Source organism: Toxotes jaculatrix, chromosome 4 (genome assembly GCF_017976425.1).
Source record: "Toxotes jaculatrix isolate fToxJac2 chromosome 4, fToxJac2.pri, whole genome shotgun sequence".
NCBI classification, from domain to species: domain Eukaryota; kingdom Metazoa; phylum Chordata; class Actinopteri; family Toxotidae; genus Toxotes; species Toxotes jaculatrix.
Window position 1 is genome coordinate 27,223,437 of NC_054397.1, and position 20,111 is coordinate 27,243,547.

Here is a 20,111-nt window from a genome sequence, read left to right on the forward strand (position 1 = left end):
GGCGTAAGATTCGTACACACCTGCAGAGCGACATTCCCATATTTGATGAAAACTTTCTCGAAAAGCTCCATCGACACATCCGACCAGGCCCAGGGTAAAGTCCTGTAGCTGGGAGATTTTAAAAGTCTGACTTCATCTCTGGACAGTCATCTGACATCTGGAGTTACAGGCAACGTTACAGATTAAAAGTCTACATTAAAAAAAACACATGATAAGCATTTAAATCACAATGCATCATTAAAAATAAAACCACCGTTTCCCAGTGTGCAGTTGGGGCTCGTCAGCAATTTCACCAGTTTCCCCTAAAAACTCTCTCACATGTTGGTGGATGAGACGAGGTTCTTTTCAGTGATAATCAGACCAACCTGTTATAAATCAAATCTTTCTGGAACCTCTTCTGAAAACTAGCTTTACATGCAAAACAAATTTCAGCAAAGTGAGTTCTGCAGTTAATTCCCATTTTAATTTTTTGCTATGACAGCAGTTCCAGATTGATCTGAAACTAGCTTTGAAGAAGCCCAAAATCCAGACTCGTTAAACAATCTATAATCTGATCTGAATAGCTTGATATTGAACCTACAAAGAACAGAGCCCAGGACTAATAAAACCAAAACTATCAGCGCTGCTGTGAGTATACCACAAAGGGTTAGTGACCAGATCAAGTTTTTAGGATTTCAGTTAGGATGAAGTTTTTCTGGGCCCAGCACGGCCGCACTCAGTCATCTCCCTGAAATCAAAACAAGAAAAGCGGAACGCAGCAGTTGTAGTAAAAATCAGGTCTTTTATTTCCTCAATCACCCTCAGTTCTGCCCATATTATTAAATCTCTGCTATAAGTTAGATATTTACAACATCATTCAAGGCCCTTCACAAAATGCATCATGATCGTCTTTAGAAAGAAACTCTATTTACATTGTACAAAACATTGCATACATGATGATCCGTACACCAAACCCTCTTCCCCTTGCAAAGACAAAAAAAAAAAAAAAAAAAAGCAGTCACATTTTTATTTTTCATTGGTTCTGTTCCCCACCATAAGCTGGCACTGACATCATGCCCCAACCCAACAACCCTGTGTTTTTTTTTTTTATTTGTTTTTTTTTTTCCTTCTCAAACAGGCAGTTACGAAGTCACAGTCAACTGGTCAGCTACTGAATTACTCATCAAGACTGTCAGTAAGGCAGGCAGGTCGAAGTCCTCAGTCAGTCAGATCACTGTGCTCTCCTCTAAAGCTTCTCAGTGTCTGTAGAAGTTGCTGAAAATGAATTCAAGCCAGATGAAATCAACAGAAGTAAACTGAATGAGTAGAGATGTATAGGTGACTTTTTCCAAGCATGTTCTATGAGGGATGGACCGCTGCTGGTTTACACATGGTAACCAGAAATGCTCCCTTTGTTTTCATCTTTGTCATTTTTTTTTTTTGTGCTGGTCAGGCTTTTGATAGCGTGTTGCCAATCATGCTACTTATTTATTACAAACGAATGAGCCTGTCAGATTAGCTTCAAGCTACATGTGGTCCTTTAACAGGGGGTGATAAAAATGCTTTGTATAGACCCTGGAGTGCAAATGTGAAGAAAAAAAACAAAGACAATTCAATATGTCAGAGTCTTTTTAGCCGGGTTCAGCATGTGCTATAGGAGCTTTAGTTACATCTCTGTCATCTGAGGACATCGTCTCCACCTTCTGTGTGCTTTGGCCCCAGAGGAGGATGGATGTCATTTGACTACCGTGGTGTTACACTGGCTCTTTAAGCTCTTTAAGAAGCAGCTGACCGAACAGGACAGTTGGGTCATTTCCACACGATGATTGTTTACATACAGAGAACCAGGCAGCTCTTTAACACTCCTGAACATCAACACGACACCACCAAGTCAACGCATTCAAAATTCAAATTCACAATTTTTTCGAAAATATGGACCTGATTGCTTGTTTCCATTCACCCCTGCTCTGTTCAACAGATTCGGCTCACCTGAGTGTTCCTTCTTTGATATTTCCAGTAAATGCTTTTTGTTTGACATCCTATTTTATACACACTAAAGCAAGCAGTATTCCAGCCTGTGTATGTAGAAAACACCAGCTTCAACACACTGATGATGTGACTGAATCCTCCACCAATAAAACCGGACTCTGGATAAGTGATCTAAATCAGTTTGGGTAACAGTTTTGATTGAAAAAGTCTAAATTGGAGTATGACTGTTCAAGAGTTAGAAGTAACGTGATTCATCTCAGAAATCATTGTAGTGGTTTAGAAAAGACCTGAGAGCCCAAAAGAACAGATAGAGAGACGTGGGGTAAACCATGAAGGACGGAGACAGACGGAGACAGAGACAGAGCCCGACACGTTTCCAGTTCCATGTTATCAGTTCAGTTCATTCTGAGGATCAGTAGCTTCAGCCTCCATATCAGCCACTTCCTCCTCTGCCATCAGGAGTGTGTGTCTGTATAAGGAGTGTGAGTATATGGAGTAAAGTCTGACAGAGGCAGTTTGGGGTTGAAGCTGTTAATGGTGGATACACAGTATCTTTACATCAGACCGTTCTGACTCCATGGTGTTGGAGGTGCACCGACAATGACTGGCTCATAACAATAAAGTTTTTTTTTTTCCTTCAAAAGGACGATATCAGTTTGATGTATCTGTAAACGTATAGTATGGATGTGTTTCTTGGCGTGCGTTAATCAGGATGTGTGTCCTCATACAGTCACCGTGTTCCTCCCTAAGCTCCCAGTGGTCCCCTTGGTGCGAGCTGTCCGGTCTTCATACAGCCACTATGTTGTTCATTTCCCATTTCTGAGTGGTTTTGCTGGTGTCACAGTCTGATATGAACACTTTGTGCAGCAGGTCCGAGCGGTCCAGACATTTCCCTGTTAGGAGGATGCAGAGGGAGGAAGATTTAAACTCGTCTGCTTTAAGGCAAAGTGTTTGTGATGTTATGTCTGAGAGTGGAGGCTTGTTTCAATATTTCACGTCAGTAAGTGGGTGAGACACCATGTTTGACAGGTCAAACGTGGTGTCTCACCCACTTGTTGACGTCAGCAAGTGGGCGAGATACATCAGGCCATATTTGTTTTCTAACTAACAAAAACCTCCTTTGATGAGGATCCTTTAAACCTGTCACAGAGACACAGTATGAACGAAGCCATTATAAATATTCTATAGCTGAACAATAAAGTTGTCAAAGCTATAACACAGTAAATATAACAGTAAACAGTTAACTACACTGGAAATTAAATTTATAAACAATATATTAGATTTGTGACAACTGGGGACTCCAATATAAACATACATAAACATATAAATCATCATAACATCATAAGTTATTAGCTGATATACACTGGCGACAGTGTCAGGCTGAGTAGCCAGCAGGACTTAACTCTACATAACATGTTGGTGAAAGTGCACAGGCGACACCCGTGTGTGTTCAGCAGAGCAACACACAGGAAACGTTCAACCTAAGAAACAGCTGCTAACCTCTAACATCATCTCCTCATGGCCCCGTCACACCCACCTCCCCCTCCACTGCACCTCACAAGACCTGATCAGGTGTCAGCATTTTTCTCCTGTCCTTCTAGTCCTCCTGATGATTGTCAGTGATGAGTATAAAAAAAAAAAAAAAAAAGCAGAGCAGATATTTACCTGTTGGTACATGAGTGAACCGATGGAGATCCTGGACAGACAGGGAGAGAAACACGGTTCATTCCAACACTTTCCACTGTTAATGAAATCTGTATATCACTGTATGTATGTGTGTGTTACCTTGAAGTACTTCCACTCAGTGTGCTGGTTCTGGTCACAGTGTGTGATGATGACAGCTGAATTATCACCTCCTCTGGTCAGACACTGGTCGTACTGCATCAGCTGGTTGGCTTCATTGATACGGAACAACTACACAGACACAAACACACACACACACACACACACACACACACACACACACACACACACACAGTGTCCAGTGTAAAGTAATAGCTCTGAGGTAGTTACAACCTGCATTTGGCAAAAATGAACAGTCAGAGTCTTCTGTTCCAGAAACACAGATGACTTTAACTCAGAGTCAGTTACTATGGTAACTTCAGCTCTGTGGAGCTAACCTGCTCGCTGAGTTTCTCTCTGTCTCCTCCCACTGAGCCTGAAGCAGCTGTCTGACACAGCCTTTCATTTCCTCATTCACACCTTCCACATCAGAGTGAATATATGAGTGAGTGAATTTGCAGAAGTTTAAGTCTTCAACAGGAAGATCAAAGTCCCGGTTGGATATCAGCTCATTACCACAGGATCTTTACTGATGCTCCTGCTTTAATTCATTTCTACAAAATTTCCTCACAGTGAAATATTACACATCAAGGATTCATCTTCAGCTCAGAATAAAATCTATACGTGGCTTTTTCTTTCTTGCAGGTGGAAGTTTTCTTTATAAGACAGAGCTAGCTTTGATCATCCATGAAGCAAATTCAAGTGGACTACAGTGAATAAACCTGTATAATAAAACAGTGTTCATAACTCAGTGACTCTTTCTTCTGAGTCACACAGTAATATTATTATCTCCACTGGATTCAAATGGAGGCTCTGCTCTTTAGTTACCTGTTTCCATGGAGAATCATAGCATCAGAACTCCCCCCCCCCCCCCCCCCCCCATTCAACACACACTGATCTGACCAAACTTTTGGCTGAAGTTTCCCCATCTCAGGTTAGTGAGCTCAGGGTTCTGCAATCCTCCATCCACCGAGCTAATCAAAGACCACATGAAGTGTTTCCTTACCTGGTTGCCCCCCATCCTGTGGCAAGGTCCTATTTCCACATTGCCTCCATTGGTGTGTCCCATACTGTCAATACAGTAACTTGTCTCAAAGCCCCGAATCTACACACACACACAGACAGGATACACACACATATACATAATCTTATGGCACAGGGCACTTGACAAAATGGTTAAAATGAGCCAGTAACAGTAACTGAACACTCTGTGTGTGTGTGTGTGTGTGTGTGTGTGTGTGTGTGTGTGTGTGTGTGTGTGTGTGTGTGTGTGTGTGTGTGTGCGCACCTACCTCTCCCCATTCCACATTTTTAGGAGGCAGTGGGTAGTGCAGTGGAATGTCATACGCTATTTCCTCCATGAACCATTTGAAGCTCTTGCATCGATGCTCCTCCCTGACAAAGAGATCAGACAACAAACAGCAAACAATTCATTCACAACTCTGAAACTTATAATTTCACTGTGACACGATCATATATTCATTTCGTAACCACCTCTAAAAATAAAGGAAGCTAAAATGTTAACTAAAACAATCTTAATCAGTTTTGAGGCATGTCAGCTTGTGCAGCGAATGTGTGGTGAAAGGTAGCACTGCAATGTAATCGGAAGAAAAACACAAGCAGGCAGAGACACATCATCAACACCTTTTTATCTGTCTGCACCACTTCCCTGTTTTTGCAGCGTAGCAACAATAAACCAGCTTTGGGTCATAGAGCTGACACTTGTATTCACTGCAAACTACAGAACTCAGGGTCACACGGCAAATTCAGAGATGCAGGAAAGTGTGGTTCAGTGAAACAAAAGAATACAAAGTCTGAATATTTATTAGCAACGAAGAAAAAAAGTCTGCATCGTTTTGTGGTGTGTCTGTTATACCTGAAGCGCTTCAGCTCACTGATGTCTCCGTAGGCTAGGGTCAGAGTTTCAGGGCGACTGGCGTAGAAGTAGTCCTTAAATTCATCCCACCATACCTCCACCACACGAACATAGTTCTGCACACACACATACACATGTTTTTATAGTATACAGTAAGTACACCTGAATAGTGCTATACTAAAACTAAAAGTTTCCACTTCTTCTCCTTTTTCCACTGATAGAGCTAAAGACACGTGGAGCAGGTACAGGTATTGATACTCTAACAGTAGATTAAGGGTGTGTCTGCACCCACTCTGTGGACAACTGTGAAAGTGGAAATGTGGCTTCTGTGTGCCGTTCTACCTTCAGAGTGGGTGAGGATCCAACATGTGCGGGTGGGGGGTTGCCTTGCCATCCTTGAAGTCTGTAGATATGGCCGACACGAGAACACGGCACAAAGAGCAGCTGGCCGCCGCACTGCCAGATCTACACGAATATACAAACAAAAGTGAACGTTGCTCTAAATCCTTTCAAATCATCTGTGAGGAAATTCAGCTTCAGTCTGTATAAACTGGACGGTTCCAGCTCTACCTTGTATGATATTTCAAAATTCTCTCCTCCCCATATCTGCAGTCCTGGGTCATACAGACCCAGCTCAAAGAAGAAGTCTCTCTCTATAGCAAAGAGACCACCTGCCATGGCTGGAGACCTATGAGTATAAAGGCAGAGACACACATCCAGAAAGAGACAGACACGTGTTCAGACAGGTGCATCACTGTGTAGCTCAACATTATTCTTCACTCTAAAGGTTAATGTTTTTCAGGTTGTGTATCTGAGTTTGCTCTAAAATCCAATAATCACATCATGTTCTTTTTTTAAGCTCGGTCTGAAAATCAAACGTAAAATAAGAAGTCATTTCTGTCAGTCAGTCAGTTACTGTATTAATAATAACTGAGAACAAAGAAGACAAGAGCAGAGAAACAAGCAAAATAAGAAATCGGTGAAAGCAAAACAGAATAAAACAGCAAGACATGATGGGGTGAAAAAGTGACTGGGGGAAGGTGGGGGGGGGGGGGGGGGGGGGGTGATGGTGCCCCGGTCCGAAACCCAATTCACATCAGAAGCTCCCCTGTAGACCTGACAAAATGTCCCAACACAAACGTATCATTAGGCAGTGCTGTTATGTTGTCATGGCCCTTTAAAGTCCCAGCGCTTCCAGTGGGATAAGAAAAAAAAATAAAATAAAAATAGGAAATGATCTGCCAAATTGACCTTAAATACTGTAGTTATACCAAAAAAACAACAGAGTCACACTGAGAGTAGAAGATGGTTTAGATCAAATCCCACCAGATAAAGAGACAAGGCCCACAACACATTATGGTGAAACACCAGTTAACTCCCAGTGGCAGAGACATTAGAGCACAGAGGCAGCCAATAGACAGGACAGCTACTCCCCATCAGATGGAGATAGGTTTGGTTTAGTTGGTTAGTTTGTGATAGGTAGTTAGAGTTAGACTCAGTTCTATATTTGATATAGTTCAAGTTTTCCAAATCTAAATGACCTAAGAGTTTGTATCAAGTATCAGCTGTTGGTAACCACACACCCTGGTCTTAATATTTCTGTTTTTGAGATTACTTTAGGCAATTCTGCTGACAGGAGTTGGTTTAGGATTAGCATTTCTTCACAGGTTAGTTGATGCAGTAGAAGTCTTAATGTCAGACATATCATTAGCATTGGTCCAAGTAAGCTGGGACGTGTTTGTCTTTTGCCCAGATTTAGACAGGAGGCATTGTTTTCTGTACCTATATGGCTCAGTCTGAGTTTTTCTCAGTTTTTTTTCTCTGTCTCCCAGAGGAACTCTCTTCCAGAGCATGCTCCAATCCCACGCTCCTCTAGCAAAGCCGTTCTGGTCTCCGCCACCCTGGGGCTCGATGGTGAACTTCTGGCCGTGGATGGAGTCGATCAGAGGCACCGTACACACCGTTCTGACGGAATGGGGGGGGGGGGGGGGGGGGGGGGGGGGGCATGCATACAAAATACATGGGGGTGGGGGGGTGTAGGGGTGGTGTACATGAAGGGAAAAACAAAACAGGCAAATACGGACAGAAGTGCCAGTAAAAAAACAAAGACATGGGGTGGGGTGTCAGAGACCGAGACAGGGCGAGACACAGCAGAGGATAGGACAGGTGGGATGAAGGGATGGGAGATGGAGACAAAACAGAACAGGGATGAATGTTAGCATGCTTGGCAGTGGAGTGTGTACCGGTAGGGCTGGGTGGTATGCTTTCTCTTGGCCTTCTCTCTCTGGCTAAGTGGTACTCTCTTCCAGAGCAGGCTCCAATCCCATGCTCCTCTAGCCAGGCCGTCCTCATCTCCACCCTGCTGCGGCTCCATACTGTACTCATTACCATCTATATAGTCTATCAGTGGTACTGTGCATGCTGTCCTACACACACACACATATATATACACACACACACACACACACACACACACAGAGCGCTCAGAAATTGTGTCTTGTGCGGTTACTACATCTGAAAGTGTTTTTGTTTTACATTGTAAAACACTGTGTTCCAGTGGCTCACAGTGGCTTCTACCTATGGAGGAAGTTATACAGGAGATGGCAGATACACCGCAGGTTAAAGTGAAACTCTTATAGAATTACTCCAGATGTAATTACACTTCATAGAGCCTGTGTATAGCACACACTGAACAGGTATGAGCAGATACAGTCCTCGTCAGGTGATGCCAGCCAGAGGTCGTGAGCACCGAACCGACAGAGCTATGAGGAGGGACGGAGTTGTTGTAGAATGTGCTGGAACAAGTCTGATCAGCGGAGGCTCCACCGCAACAACTTACAAGACTTAAACTATCTGCTGCTAACGTCAGGGTGCCAGATACCCACAAGGCACCTTCAGAGGTCTTGGAGAGAAGAAAACCTATAGGTGACATAGTGATGATTATGACTTTGACAGTGCTGTACAAGGCCACCTTCAGAATAAAGGTAAGAATAGACATATGGATATTGGAGTGCAGATATGTAAATACAACTGGATACCATCACTAATGATGATGATCATGTCTGCATGAACCAACGTTAAGTTACTAATAAAATGTATAAAGAAATGTTAGCATAATATATTTACGCTGTGACACACAGAGAGTACCAAATACGCTGAAAAGGAAAGTTATGATTCAATAAACAGACTGTAACTGAGTGATAAACCAGTCTGTATATGGCCTCTTATTGGATAATGGCCAGCTAAAACCACTGACAGCTATTATCACATGTGAGGCTGAACAGACGTGTGTGTGTACGTGTATGTGTGTGTGTGTGTGTGTGTGTGTGTGTTACCTGTCTTTTGAAATAGGAGCAACCAATGGAGCATACCAGTTGATTCCAACCTCACAATGAGCGTCCAGGTAGATCAGCACCTAGAAAACAAACATACTCTAACTCTTGGATGTCTGTGCTCCTTTCTGTTTAACAAGCCTGTGATGGTGTCAGTGTGATCAGGTGTTTCAGAAACAGCCCTGGAAATGGGAAACAAACAACACTGTCCCAGCCAATCAGCAACAAGGAAGGTAACATCACCTTCCTTGTTGCTTGATGCTGTGTTTGTGCACGTCATAGCTGTTTTGCTTCAGCTATGAGGAAGCCATTTAAGATGCTCTAGATTCTGCCGTTCTGTGTTGTAATGAATTTGGAGGGCAGAGCTTCTGAAGGAGCACTGACAGGAGGGGTGTATTCATTCATTCATAAACATTCACACAGTAGTAACAGTAGTAGCAGTAAGACCATGTGATACCTGTCCTTTAGTGGCCTTCTTGGCTCCTATACTCCTGGCCTGGATCAGTCCTTCTCTCTTCTCATTTCTGAAGAGTTTTACAAGACCGTTCCATTGCTTGATGTACTCCTCCAAACGCTCCTTCAGATGGACTAAACACACACACATGCACAGACACACAGTCATTTTCACTGTGATTAAAGCGCTTCTCAATAATACATGTTCCAGCGTTTCTTTACATTCATAATCACCTTTCCTTATCTGTACGTTTATGTACACTTCTCCCTGTGGGGTTATAAGAATTGTCTTGTCATGGCATAATTCCTCGCTTGTAACAGAGCACATGCAGCCTTATTGTTAACAGAGTCTCAGCTCACTTTATAAACCACCACCAGAGGGACTTAGAGAGGATATCTGGATTTAATAAAGCGAGTTCAGCTGTCATCTTTGAACACGATCAATTTATCTCTGCCCTTCCCACCATCTTAACCACATTGCCTCTGAGAGCTCAGCTCTCACTAAAAGAGTGTTACAGTACATCACAAAAGCTGCAGGCTCCACTCTGCACTCTGCTTTAACACAAAGAAAACACATTTTCATTTTATCACAGTGCCAGAAACCAGGTTTAGTGCGGCTGTGGGTCTGTATGTAAGGAGAGCATACCCACCTTTGTTGCTGAAGTCATCTATCATGACTATCTCAGCAAGGTATTTCCTGGGAGTCCTCTTGATGACGCTGTGGACGGTTCTCATCAGTGTAGACCAGCCTTCATTATGGAAGACTATCACCACGCTGGAGGTCAGCAGTCTGTCATCATAATGCCAGTACTTACACCTACAGAGGTGGAACAGATGACCAGGTGCAGGTCAGTTACATTCATTCAGAAACGACTCCTGCTGCTATCTCTCTAATTCAGCTTCATGTCACTGTGCAGAAATAATGAGAACCTCACTGGGGCCAATTTACTTTGTCATCAGTGTCAGGGTCTATTTTCGTCCTGGTCTTCCAGGTCTTATTTGCAGTGGTGAAGTCTACAAGTCTATGGGTTTTATTAGCTGTGTTGGAATATGTGTGTTGGGTAGATCAGATCCCCTGGGAGAGACAGGGAGGGGCAGTAAGAAATACTGACGTCAAGGATCTCACACAGTTTACTCATAAGCCCCAAACCAAAATGACTGGATGTGTGGGCAAGTCCAAAATGAGTGAAAATAGTTATCTAATGCAGTGTGGCAATGTGTGCACGAGGTGGTGCTGGAAATGGGTGGAGTCTGTGGGTGGTGATCTTTGAGTATTTTTGCATTGTAACAGTTGAGTTTTAAAGTTGTAAGAGACAGACATACTGCCATAAGAGGTGGAAGATATGTAACAGTGATGTAAAAGGCAGAGGGTGCCCGCAAAAAAGTGCAGGGTGTCCCAGGAAAAAGGTTCGAGTTATGAGCAAGGCACTAATAAATAGGCCAAATACATGCACGCACACATTCCCAGTGAATTACTTTGCAGAACGAGCATTGTGTTTCTACTGTTTACCTTGTGATCACGTATGATAAGATAAAGTAACTGCTGCCTTGAAACTTTTCCCTGCAAACACACTAAACGGAGTCCTTTCCCCGCTCACTGACACACTGTGGATTCACTCTCTGCCCTGTTAAAACTCAGCTGTCACTTCTATTGGGTTTTGTTAGCTGTCACTAAACTTACTAAACACACTGCGCAATGAAACAGAACAACGGCAGTAAAACACACACACACACACACTCAGTGTTGTAACGTAGCGTGAATATGGGCACACCCTTAGATACACATGTCCTTACACTGGACTACACAACAATACAAATCTAAAGTAACATCAATCTAATAATGAAAAACAGTGTTCCTGTAATGGAGAATACAGGTTTTGTGGTGTGTTGCTGTCCTGGCTGGATGTGAATGTATTTCTCCTGTTTATTGCTGGATGTTGCTTTAAAGAGAATAAGAGTTTTTTTTTTTTTTTTAAAGTTGCTGGAAAAATCTTGCGGAGAATCTGAGGACTGAACTGTCAGCCTGTGTTAGAGCTTCTGAAATCACTGAGTGGGACTCATGCATTCATGATGTGATACTGCAAAGGACTGGCTCAACTGTCTAGAGCTGTATCTGTCAGACCAGTTAAAGGCAGCCTGCTCAGTGAGGTGTGTGTAAGAGATTGTGACGTACCACATGATCAAAGCAGACACTGCGTGAGCTCAGGTCTATTCAGATTCACTCGAGGTATTGGACATATTGACACACTGTTCAGTGAGGTGTGTGTATGAGTTACGCCTTACTGCCTTCTGTATGTGTGTGTGTTTGCTTAAGAGGCAAGTTAATCATGGGCTGTTTGGCCTGGTTTGGTGCTTGATATATCAGACAAATAATCAGGTGGGTGGATACATACACACGTGTGTGTACATGTCTTTCTATGTACATGTTTTGTTTCCAAACCACTGTCGTGAGGACATTTTGGAGCTGTGAGGACATTGTAGCCAGTGTACACAACCTTAAAGCGCTTTTAGAAGGTTAAGACTTGGTTTAAGGCTTTAGCAGTCAGTTGTGATGGTTGAGGTTAGGGAAAGTGTCTAAGGAATGCATTATGCCAATGAGTGACCTCACAAAGATAGTCCAGTGTGTAAAGAAGGCAGCAGACTTCAGTGTCAGTGTGAACAGCAGCACTCACTCTTCATGGCGTATATCACTGATGGTTCTGTCCAGAGAGATCATGTCACTGGCCACCATGTTGAAGCCAAACTCCTTGATGGAAGCTTGGACCGAGTCTTTGTACTCTGGACCCAGGACAAATGGCTTAGCTCCCTCGCCAGGACCTCCAGGGACCCCTGGAGGCTCAGGCTCCTTGGGCTCAAAGTTTCCTGGGATACCTTTCTTCAAGATGGGGCTAGTGTAGGCATGTGTGTGGGGTCTGAATGTCACATACTGCTGCTGGATCACCTGCTTCTGGTTGGGCTGCTGGTCAGGGTTCTCGGGGAGGTTGGCTCCTCCTGAGGAGAACAACCAGAAATCAAATGATGACTAAATACCACAACAAATAACTGCAAAGTAAACGTTGTTTCTTTTGTTCTCTCTGCCATAAAAAAAATAAAAACTGTTTAGATTTTAGTGCAGGGGTTCTGCAGATTCACCCACTTTAATTCCAGACCTTTAAAGACTAGCTAAAGTATAAACAATGATGCTTAGAATTATGCACCAAATTAATGATTTTATCAATCAATCCTACTGTTATCAATAAATAATCTGGGTTAACATGTCATAAAATGTGACTTCATCCAAGTCACAAACACAATGAGATTACTCTAGTAACACACAAACAAGCTTACAAGCTTACGTGTATTTAATGTTCAACATTTAGAGTCCTGGTGGAAAAAGAAACCGAACCCTTGGATTTAATAACTGGTTGAACCTCCTTTGACAACAATAACCAAACCAGCTCTTCCAGTATCTGTGGATCAGACCTGCACGTTGTTCAGGAGGAATTCTGGACAGAGCTGTTCTGAGGACGTCTGATGTGAACGTCTCTCTGAGCTCACTCCACAGTGTGAGTGAATTCTGTTACATTTATTTCATTTAGCCTGTACTCTCTCACTCACGATGTGTCTACACACAAGGTTCCAGCTTCATACAAAACGTAGCCTAAGGCTTCTGACTCATGTCAGCAGATTCTTCTTGTGAACAGCAAACTGAAAATGAAAATGAGTGGGGTTTTTTTTTATTAGACAAAGTTGCTCTAACCTACATCTTAAATCTGCTTTCATGGATCAGACTCCTGATCCCCTGCTAACGACTCATTTAGCTTTTATTGATACCAGAGGGGTTCACACACTTTCTAAATTCTAAAGAGTTCACTTACATTCCTTGCCACTGTACAGTGACCACTAGTGACATTTAGGTGGTTTATTTATTTTTAAAAAATATATACAATAAGCAGACATACAGTATAACAAACAAGAAAAGATGGCATGTTGCTAAGGGATTCAAACATCTTCTACCAGAAGGCTTGAAGGCTTGAGCATAACCAAACCATGTACAGCCAGGTTGTTGTAATAGATTTACACCAGTTTCAGGTGGAATCAGTGTTAGGGTATAGCATTGCCATTTTCCTCCTAGAAAGACAGAGGTGGCTGAACTGTACAGTAGTGCAGGTTGATAGAGTTTCATCATAAATCTGGGATATGGCACCCTTGAGACTAGGATTAAATACAATTATGTTTATGAATATGTGGAGTCCTGTGTCCCATACAAAGCCTGAGAAGGTTTAGTCCAGTGACACTACCTTTTTTTTAGGAACAAGATTCAGAATAAATCGGAACAAATAAAGAAATCTAGGAAGAACATTCACCTTAATCAGGTTGACCTGGCTTGTTAATAACAGAGGCCTGAAATTTTGTTTAACTAGCGTGTGAAAGGAGCGAGGTACCACCACTGCAAGATATTCAAAATGGGATGACACTCTCTTGAATGGGTAATGAAATATGAATGCCCGCCTCTAATAAAGTCGGTTTGGTCAGGCAGAAAACAGGTTTAAAGTAATTTGGTAAACAGACAGTAAACATGGAGGTACCTCCTTTGTGAATTTCTTAAATTCTGGGGACTCTGGGGATTTGCCAGATTGCAACAGTTTCCGAGATCTCCTCCCCGGTCAAGGGGCGATCAAGGTCACTTCTCTGAAAGTTGTCAAGGGTTGGTAAAACTAAATTCTCTGACTTAGAAATATCTTTGCACAGAATGCTGCAAAGGCATCATTAATCTCCATGTGGTATGTGGTCACAGAGTCTGAGGCGATCTTCATTTTAAATATCTGATGTGACGCTGCTGTTTGATTGGCTGCCTGCTTAGTCACTGAATGAGTAGAATTTGTGCTGAGATTTCAATAGAAGCTGTTCCACAGTTGCGGTAGAGGCTAAGTCAAACTGTGTCTATGGGCGAATTTGCTTTGGTATAATTCTGGGGAGGGAGTCAAAGCACACTGAAGGTCTAGTTGCAAAATTTCAGCTGTGAGCCATTTTAATTAGGCCATCCTTGCCTTTTTAGTATTTGATGCATAGCCAATCATTTTTCCATGCAAGTATGCTTTTAACACCTCCCATCTGGTACCATGGGACCGTTCTGTAGATGCTCTAGTCTGCATAAAAAGTGCTCTTTGTGTACAGATGAATTTCACAAAAGTATTGCCAGAAAGAAGGAGAGGTTTCTGGCATCATAATTGGTACAAGACAGGTACATAAGGGAAGTGTAATTCAAAGGACAGAAATGACTATGCTATGATAGGTGGGAAGGCTAGAAAAGGTTTTGTCAATTCTAGAAAAAGTATGATGAACAGGTGAAAGGAAAAAAAAGTCCAACCTATGGGGAAATGAAAATGACATGGCTCTTCCATTCTATCTTGTTCAATGAAATTATTAATTAGCTGTGGTAGTTGGGGGTGCAGGTTTGATGGAGACCTATTAAGTCTGGAGCAGAGAACAGTTTAAGTCACCCCAACAAACAGGCGATGGTTATTGGTATCATGGATAAGTTTAAAAAAGGAATTAATGTAGGCACAGTCGTTCCAGAGAGGAGTGTATACACTGGCAAGGACAACCCTCTTATTGAGCAGCTGTACTTATTTCCTCACTTTCAAAGGAAACGTGTATAAGAATGGCTGTGCCCCAAGCTTTAGGATCAAAATTGGAATGAATTCTTTATATCTGCCCTATGTAAGTGTGTCTCTACCCACAGCTGATCGAGCTGTACCAGCACTTTATTCCTCTTCCCATGTTGGTTTAAAGTTTTCACATTCCAAAAAAAATAAAACTGACCTTTCTAGAGCTATTCCTAACCATACTTATTATTTTCTAAACCACACTGTAAAACACAGGACAGGACACCGGGGAATAGAATGCTATACAGTATAAAAAGAGTGTCAGAATAAAAGGGATGAGTGGAACTAACAGGGGTAAATGGCAAAACAGGAAACAGTACAAAAAAGAAAAGAACATACAGTATATATCAACAGGATGTCCCCCCACATCCCCACACCCCTACACCCACACTCACCCAAACTAAGTGCATCAAAACCCCAGAAAACATGAGTTCAACGTTTAAACGTAAGCTTTGAAAACATCTTTTAGAGGAGAGCTGCAGAGGACATCCTTACGCCACCATAACCCAGAAGTCCCCCCACTTTAGGTGATTTCATCAGGACACAGTCTCTGACGAAACCGCAAGGTGTGTTTTAAACTTCTGTTTCTGAAGACACAGCAGCTGGGTTTAAGAAGCCACCGGATTTTGCTCCAGACAACTCAGGTTTATACCTGCCTCAAACCTTAAACCACAGCTAAGATAATGACAAAGCAACTTCAGCATTGGTCCAAACAAACTCACTGTGGTCTGTTTGGTAATTGCAACAGTTTCCAGAGCTCCCCCTAAATGTGTTCACTTCCCTGGACTTACATTCTGATTCATGGTTATTGATAAAGTGACACAGCTTAAGTACTCTGCAAACACACCACGCTGGTTAAAATAAATAAATAAATAAATAAAATAAAATCACACAATTCAAACTTATATATGTATATATATGTGTAAAATGGCACCTGCAGGTTTAGGTGTGTTTTTTCGAAAAAATGTAGGAGTTTACTTTTTTTTTTAATGGGATGTTTGAAAATGGAACTCACCATGTTTGAGTCTGATGGAGTTGAGGTCGACCTCTACCCCCTCCACATGAGGCCAGGGAACCACAGGCTTAAACTGATCTGCAGGGCCTGCTTTGGGCAGCAAACTGTCATCCTGCGTGGATGAATACAACAGAGGCCATGATGTATTACAGAGATGCACGTTATTGACATTACATCGTAGCGGAACACAGTGGTTGAACATGCAGGGACAAAGCAATGGATGAAAAATACCAAAAGAATATATTTAAAAAGATTAAATATGACTATGAACTTCACACCAAGTGACACTGAGCAAGAAGATACAGCACATTTGGTTCAGCATGAAACAGCTGTGTATCATTTGGGAAGATTAATTAGAGCTAATAAGAGCCTGTCAGAGACAATCACTAACAGAGGGGGATAAGTGCAGGCAACATAATTCTCTTTGGGTTTGTCATTATGAGAGTATTGTTCAACTCTGCAGGTCTACAGAGATTTTTAGGCTCAATTTGCTCATGATTATTTAAAGCTCACACATCTATTATGTGGTTGAGTCTGACAAAGCTCTCATTAACCTTCCACAGGCCTCCATTTTCAGAAGAAATGTCCAACACCCAGTGCACACTATCTGCCCAGCAAGCTGATCGAGTCAGCAGCTATGTCAGACCCGTGTGTCATTTCATTTTGATTTGATTCAATACAATTCATTCCTTGATAATTTGGTTACAACGGACACTATAGATACCAATGCTGCGCTGTATGAAGTGCACACTCCCAGCTAAATTGTAAACATATTTCATGGTTACACAAAATATGAATTTTCTTTATAAACTGCTAAAAAAAAAGACAGGCAGCTCATATGACAGCTTTCTTCTTTATGTTTTAACTTAAAATCACATTTTTCTTCACAGCTTCCACACAGACATTTTACACATCATGCAGCTCTAACTGAACCATGTAAACCAAGTAACCACTGCACACACACAACACTTAGTGCAGATGTACACATGTAATGAGAAAAGACACAAATATAAAGACCAACCAGCTTTATTTCTTAGAGTTTCAAAACAGCAGGGAGCTAGGATGAAAGTTTTGGGGTTCTTAATCAATTAGCCATCCACAAAACATTTAGGGAACCTTAAATACTGTAGCTCTTTAAAAAGGTACCCTGTGGAGTTCTGGACCACTAACAGCACTGTGGTGCTGTCTTGTCTTGTTAACAGTGGGTCTTTGTCTTGTTTTGTTTGTTCATGTGCACACACACACACACGGATGCACATCCACCTGAACAAGCACACTGGTGACACAATGTATATTCCATCTGGTGGTTTTACACTATTCCACTGTCCCACAGGTGGTGAGACAATGTCCGATTGTGTTTTTACAGATAACTGTGTCATATTTGACTCCTTGGTTACTGATGAGACAGAAACACTAAAAGGCACCTACTAAAAAAGTCCATCAACCATAAAAAGTGAAAGTAATAATCCTATCATCAAAGCCTAACTTCACAGAAATCTCAGCTTTAAAAGGTTTAGGTTGCTCCCCTCTGTTTCCATGGCACCTTCTAGCTAAAAGACACATATGGTGTTGAAAGTATGTGAGATCTGACTGATTGTGAGAAGGTCTTAAGCCTTGATGTGTTTGCATTTGCCAATAAGTCGACAAAAGATAACTGTTGGTGTAGTGATGGTGTGTTCGCTGACATTTATAGTTAACGCACCTTTAGGGGATGTGGTGATCAAACATTAACCAGCCTCTTCATTAACCACACTTACTTCACTCTGCTGTTTATTCAAGGCCAATTACAAGGGGTGTTTTGGCGTAGGTAACACAGTCCCCTGAGGACTCCACATCACGTCAGTTACAGGAAGTCTGGAAAAAAAACTGCTTAACTTATGCTGACATTATAATATCCTACTCTCTTAATCGATTTTCTTCACTGATTTATTTTTGTGTGCTTCTTAAGAACTTACACTGCAGACTGAGCTGATGAAATTACTTAAAAATTGTATAGCTCTTCACACAAAAATACCCACACTTCCCCTTGATAACACAAGTTGTATATTCAGATGGGACCTCAGAGGACAAATGAGTTTTTCTGTTTGAGAAAAATCGACACACGACATCTACCTCCGTTTGATAACACTATCTTTATAAATTTTCTTGTTGTAAACTTTCACTCTCTTATACATGTATACCCATAAATGTATCTATCAATACTGATATCCAGATCAGTAGCTAAATCGGGTAGACATAGCAATCGACTTTACTCTTGCAAAGCATTTCACTTAAAAATGACTATTTTTTGACTGTATTGTATATGTGATTCTGGTGCAGTCTGTATTGCCCAATTCATTTTCCACATAAAATATTGACAACAGTCATAACTTTTTTTTTTATCCCAGACACACCAACCTGCTTTTTAAATCTGTGAAAAACCCCAGCCTGCATCGCTGTTAACTCTATCCAGTTCAATAGTCAATATTGTGAAATGTACAATATAGTTTGTGTCCTCCACCCCACAGGTGGTATCATACCTGTGGGAACACTGTAGTGATTTGTACAGTAGTAGTAGTAGTAGTACAGATTTTGTACAGTAGTTTGTTGGAAAGCCAACAAACTGATAGCTGTTCTCAAGGTCAACTGATTTTACATTTTAGTCTTTAAGTTAGAGAACTTAGAGGCAGCTTAGTCTGATGGTCAAATTTAGAGTTGCAACAATTAATCAATAACTATTTTGATTATCAAATAATCATCTGACATTTTTTAAGCAACATTTGCTGGTTCCAGATTCTCAAATGTGAGGATCTGAGGTTGAGTTTGATCCTTTAATATCACTTCAGTTTTATAAATGCCTTGCAGCAGAGGAGAATGACAGGAGCCAAAGCCAACAACCGAGCTAGTCGATATACCTTAATATCAAATACCTGACTGAACTGAACTCGTGTCAGCTGTGAACCAGCACCACAGTTCCGTCTTAGGGATCCATGGCAGAGATATGGTGACATATGCGGATATGCGTCCAGGACTTAACCTGCGTGGTGGAGGACTTTAACCTTCACAGTGCCATCTGAGTAAAAGTGCTAGTATTAAACGAGGGAGGATGCAACTGTTCACCCAAAGGTGTCTATTCTCCACACGATCAAGGCAGCTAGGAACCAATCTCCATGACAACCAGTGTAGTAAATCTAGCTGAATGAAAGCGTGTCCTCACACTTGTTATATTAGGAGTGATGGCACCAATCTGCCTCTGCGACCCCTCTGCCATGATCAGTCATCACCCACACACTGGTTTTGCAGAGCTAATGTCCCATGCATTTTGACGGGTTGTGCTGGAGTCATGCTAGCGCTGATATATGTTAACGCTACGTGCATTTTCTTCTGTTGGACACTTCAGGTTTACTGGTTTGCTGTTGACTTACCCGTTTTCCAAAGGGGTTTTCGTCGCTGGGTTTCGGCGACAGAGATGACCAGAGCACCACCAAACCAAGAAAGGTCCCAATGACAAGCAAACTCCGTAAAATGAATCCTACTTTCAGCCTCATGTTGGAAGCTCCTCCCGGGTAGCCAGGCTGCCGACAGCTAAGCTAGGTTAGCTGCTACCGCTCCGTGCTAGGGCTAACCGGCTGGCAGGATAGCCAGGCAGGCAGCTAACAACTCGGTCGCTGCTGATGTTGCAAGTTTGAGCAACAAGGTTGGCACTAACTCGACGATAGGTAGAGGTACTACGGCGACTTTCCAATAAAAACGATATTTTGTGTTCCACCAGGCCAGCGGAAAGTGCTCCCGTGTCCGTCTCCTTCTTGACAGTTGTGTCCCTGCCCTGCTAACGTTACTGCTGACACGGCTCCGGTGGAGCAGCCCCCAGCAGCGAAGCTCTGCCCAGCTGAGAGACACACGCCTGTGGCGGCGTTAAAATGTTTCACCTCTGGGCGATGTGATTCCACACACAAGCCAAAATGTTGCCATAGATATGAATTATTAAGTATAATTAAGTAGATTGGTTAACATCCAGATTTTAAATATTAAACTTGCGTCCCGGAGTTTCTGACATT

General features: G+C 42.1%; 1 protein-coding gene across 2 annotated transcripts; it reads right to left on the reverse strand.

Annotated features, from left to right (window-relative positions):
• Positions 1 to 1,026: 1,026 nt before the first annotated feature.
• Positions 1,027 to 20,099, reverse strand: galnt7 (UDP-N-acetyl-alpha-D-galactosamine: polypeptide N-acetylgalactosaminyltransferase 7). 2 transcript variants are annotated; one of them, XM_041036740.1, is made up of 15 exons: positions 19,479 to 20,099; positions 16,075 to 16,186; positions 12,084 to 12,402; positions 10,062 to 10,228; positions 9,416 to 9,546; positions 8,962 to 9,041; positions 7,870 to 8,052; positions 6,197 to 6,314; positions 5,969 to 6,091; positions 5,627 to 5,742; positions 5,043 to 5,145; positions 4,757 to 4,855; positions 3,754 to 3,882; positions 3,634 to 3,664; positions 1,027 to 2,861 (listed from the first exon to the last, which is right to left on the reverse strand). In XM_041036740.1, exons 1-15 carry the CDS (start codon positions 19,599 to 19,601, stop codon positions 2,755 to 2,757), a joined length of 1,941 nt encoding a protein of 646 aa, XP_040892674.1. In that variant the 5' UTR covers positions 19,602 to 20,099; the 3' UTR covers positions 1,027 to 2,754. The 2 variants fall into 2 exon arrangements, with proteins under 2 accessions (XP_040892674.1, XP_040892673.1); XM_041036739.1 differs by lacking the exon at positions 7,870 to 8,052 and adding an exon at positions 7,409 to 7,591 and having other exon boundaries at positions 19,479 to 20,097.
• Between the last annotated feature and the right edge of the window lie 12 nt (positions 20,100 to 20,111).

Excerpts from the sequence above, each read along its gene's own strand:
- galnt7 (XM_041036740.1), bottom strand. The coding sequence starts at position 19,601 with ATGAGGCTGAAAGTAGGATTCATTTTACGGAGTTTGCTTGTCATTGGG. Across the intron at positions 10,229-12,083 it reads AGTGATATACGCCATGAAGA|GTGTAAGTACTGGCATTATG; the intron begins GTGAGTGCTGCT and ends CCACCTCTGTAG. Across the intron at positions 9,042-9,415 it reads AGAAGGCCACTAAAGGACAG|GTGCTGATCTACCTGGACGC; the intron begins GTATCACATGGT and ends TTTGTTTTCTAG.